The 2,694-nt window shown below is 48.1% G+C and overlaps 1 protein-coding gene across 6 annotated transcripts in view; it reads right to left on the bottom strand.

The window, feature by feature from the left end:
- The window catches only part of ALS2CL (ALS2 C-terminal like), a 127,429-nt gene that overhangs the window by 21,931 nt on the left and 102,804 nt on the right, over window positions 1-2,694 (bottom strand). For all 6 annotated transcript variants that reach the window (XM_019508036.1, XM_019508033.1, XM_019508032.1 and 3 more), the window contains one exon: window positions 1,494-1,605. In XM_019508036.1, the coding sequence (XP_019363581.1) occupies window positions 1,494-1,605 (112 nt within the window). The remainder of the gene's footprint in view (window positions 1-1,493; window positions 1,606-2,694) is intronic.

The raw sequence follows: 2,694 nt of genomic DNA, 5'->3' as shown, positions 1-2,694 counted from the left end.
GCCCAGAACTGGATGCAGTACTCCAGCTGCGGCCTGACCAGTGCCGCATAGAGGGGGAGGATCACCTCCTTGGACCTGCTCGAGATGCATCTGTGGATGCATGACAAGGTGCGGTTGGCCTTCCTGACCGCGTCTCCACATTGCCAACCCATGTTCATCTTGAAGTCAATGATGACTCCAAGATCCTTTTCTGCCTCTGCACTGACAAGAAGGGAGTTCCCAGCCTGTAGGTATGGTGCTGGTTGTTCCTCCCCAGGTTCATCACCTTGTACTTGTCGGTGTTGAATCCCATCCTGTTCTCATCCACCCACCCCTGTAACCTGTCCAGACCCGATTGCAGCCTATTCCTCCCTTCTAGTGTGCCCACATTCCCCCACATCTTAGTGTCAGCAGCAAATTTGAACAGGTGCTTTTTACCCCCTCGTCCAAGTCACTGATGAAGATGTTGAACAGTGCGGGCCCGAGGACCAAGTCCTGGGGCACCCCACTGTCCACGTCCCTCCAGGTCAAAAATGACCCGTCCACCACCACTCTCTGGGTGCGGCCCTCCAGCCAGTTGGCGACACATCTGACTGTGTGGGTGTCGACACCACAGCCCCCAGTTTCTTAATGAGAACGGGGTGAGAGTCAGTGTTGAAGGCCTTCCGTTCAAGCACTTTCATCCTCCTATAGCTACCATTACACACAGAGATGTAGTCATTGTTCACATTTTCCACTTGAAATGATTTTCCTGATGGAGGCCTTTAAAAAAATAAATAAATAAAAATTGAAGATTTCCTGGGAAAACTTTGCAAAAACGAACACTTTCCACCAGAAAAAGAAAGTGAAGCCACTGCTACAAACTAGAGAGTTTTGGTTTGGAATTGTCTATTTCAGGTCTCCCAGAATGGAGTTCCAAGAAGTAATTTCTAACATGACATTTCCTACTTGACTTTTCATCCCAATTTAGGACTAAATTATTAACATGTTCATAATGAGACAGGATGTCCTTTTTTCCAGCCAATTCTAGTCATTTTGTCTAGAGAATCTCAAGTTAGATATGAATGAATCTCGCCCAGTCCTTGGCCTCATCGACTCCTTGGAGCAGCAAGTTCAAGGAGCTTTTGGGGCTGCAAGCCTTCAGGGCAGAGCCTTAACACCATCTGGGATGAAGGGGTCCTGATTCATGTTTGGGCTTCCTAGCTGCCACAGCACGAGTGCAAGTGTCAGATCCCCCTTATTCTTGTACCATGAGTAAGGAAAAGTAACAACCCTGTGTAGACACAGGTGGACCTCAAGGAGATCAAATGCAGAGCCTCATGGGTATGTGAACTGTTCTGGGCCACACTTTTCAAGAGTTGTGATGACTTGGTGGTAACAGATTGGAGCTTAAATCTTATCGCCTCCCTTACATGAGGATGCCTCCTAAAAGTCTTCATCTTCTTCTCTTAGGTAGGTGTTGCCAGGAACCAATGATTCAACACCATCCACCAAAAAAAGGCATTTTAACTTACCACCATTTTATCTGCGTGAAATGTTCTTTGGTAGCAAATGCCGGACTGAGTCACCACGATGCCTTGGCCGTGCCGGTGGTCATCCTGCCACATCCCAATGTATCTCTCCCCCCTGGGACACAAGAAGAAAGGAAGAAGTTGGATGATATGTAGAAAGATAACAGCAAAAATATATATATATAACTTGAGGTTAAATGAAATACTTGCTACATCTCTAGGAAACGTTTGGGATATTAGGGAAATTGTGCTGATGAAAGCTTGCCATTTAACAGTTTGACTGTTGATCCAGATGAAATACTGTGTTTTCATAAACATTTCATCCATAAGGTGCAAATCTACCCTGCCTTCTTCATGAACACCCCAGACACAGTTACTCATCCACATGAGGGCAGATGCAAGTTGGAGAACCATGTGCACTGGGTGCTTTTCTATCCCGGTATCTTTGCAGCCATCCTGCATAACTTACGGATCACTAACAGGTCCTGACAGCAAGACACGGTGTTGTAATGCAACCTAAATTGTCCACGTGCCCATGCTCAAGCCACTTGGAGGAGGCTGGGACTTCACCACCCATTACTAGATCCACAGTAATTGCCTGTGTGCCCACTTTTACCCACAGGCAAATAAAAGCTAACTTGCTGTAGCTGTACCCCATGGGAAATCAGCATGAAGCAGCTGTCATGCAGTAGGCTTCACCCATCTCTGCCAAAGTAACTTGCTCAGGAGCATGGCAACACAGGTTTTTCTGAAAGGGGCACTGCAAAATATTTGGACCTTGTGCTAAGGCAAACTGTGAGTCAGCTTTCTTGATATCAACATCATGATAGACCTGTTTAGAATAAGTGCTGGGACATACAACTCTATCAACGCTTATTGTTCTGGTTGTTGTTCAAGGACCTCCATCTAACAGGACCTCCAGCTAACCCAGGAGGTGCACAGCCCCATCAGGGAGATGACTTGTTGGACCTGGTGCTGGCCACGGGTGATGACCCAGTGACGGAGCTGCGGGTGCTCGACCACCCGGGCGACAACCATCATCGCCTGCTGGGAGTCACCATCCAGCGCAAGGTGGCAAAGGTCTGCAGCAAGGCAGCATCCCTGGACTTCAGGAGGGCGGACTTCGATAAGCTACGGAGAATAGTTGGGGAAGCGCTAAGGTCCCAGAGGGGAGGGGAGGGGAGCCGGGTGTCCAAGGAGAGGA

The sequence above is a fragment of the Gavialis gangeticus genome, unplaced genomic scaffold (assembly GCF_001723915.1).
Source record: "Gavialis gangeticus isolate Ggan-Ray unplaced genomic scaffold, GavGan_comp1, whole genome shotgun sequence".
Lineage (NCBI taxonomy): Eukaryota > Metazoa > Chordata > Crocodylia > Gavialidae > Gavialis > Gavialis gangeticus.
The sequence above is the reverse complement of the archived record's forward strand: the minus strand, read 5'-3'. Positions and strand labels throughout refer to the sequence as shown.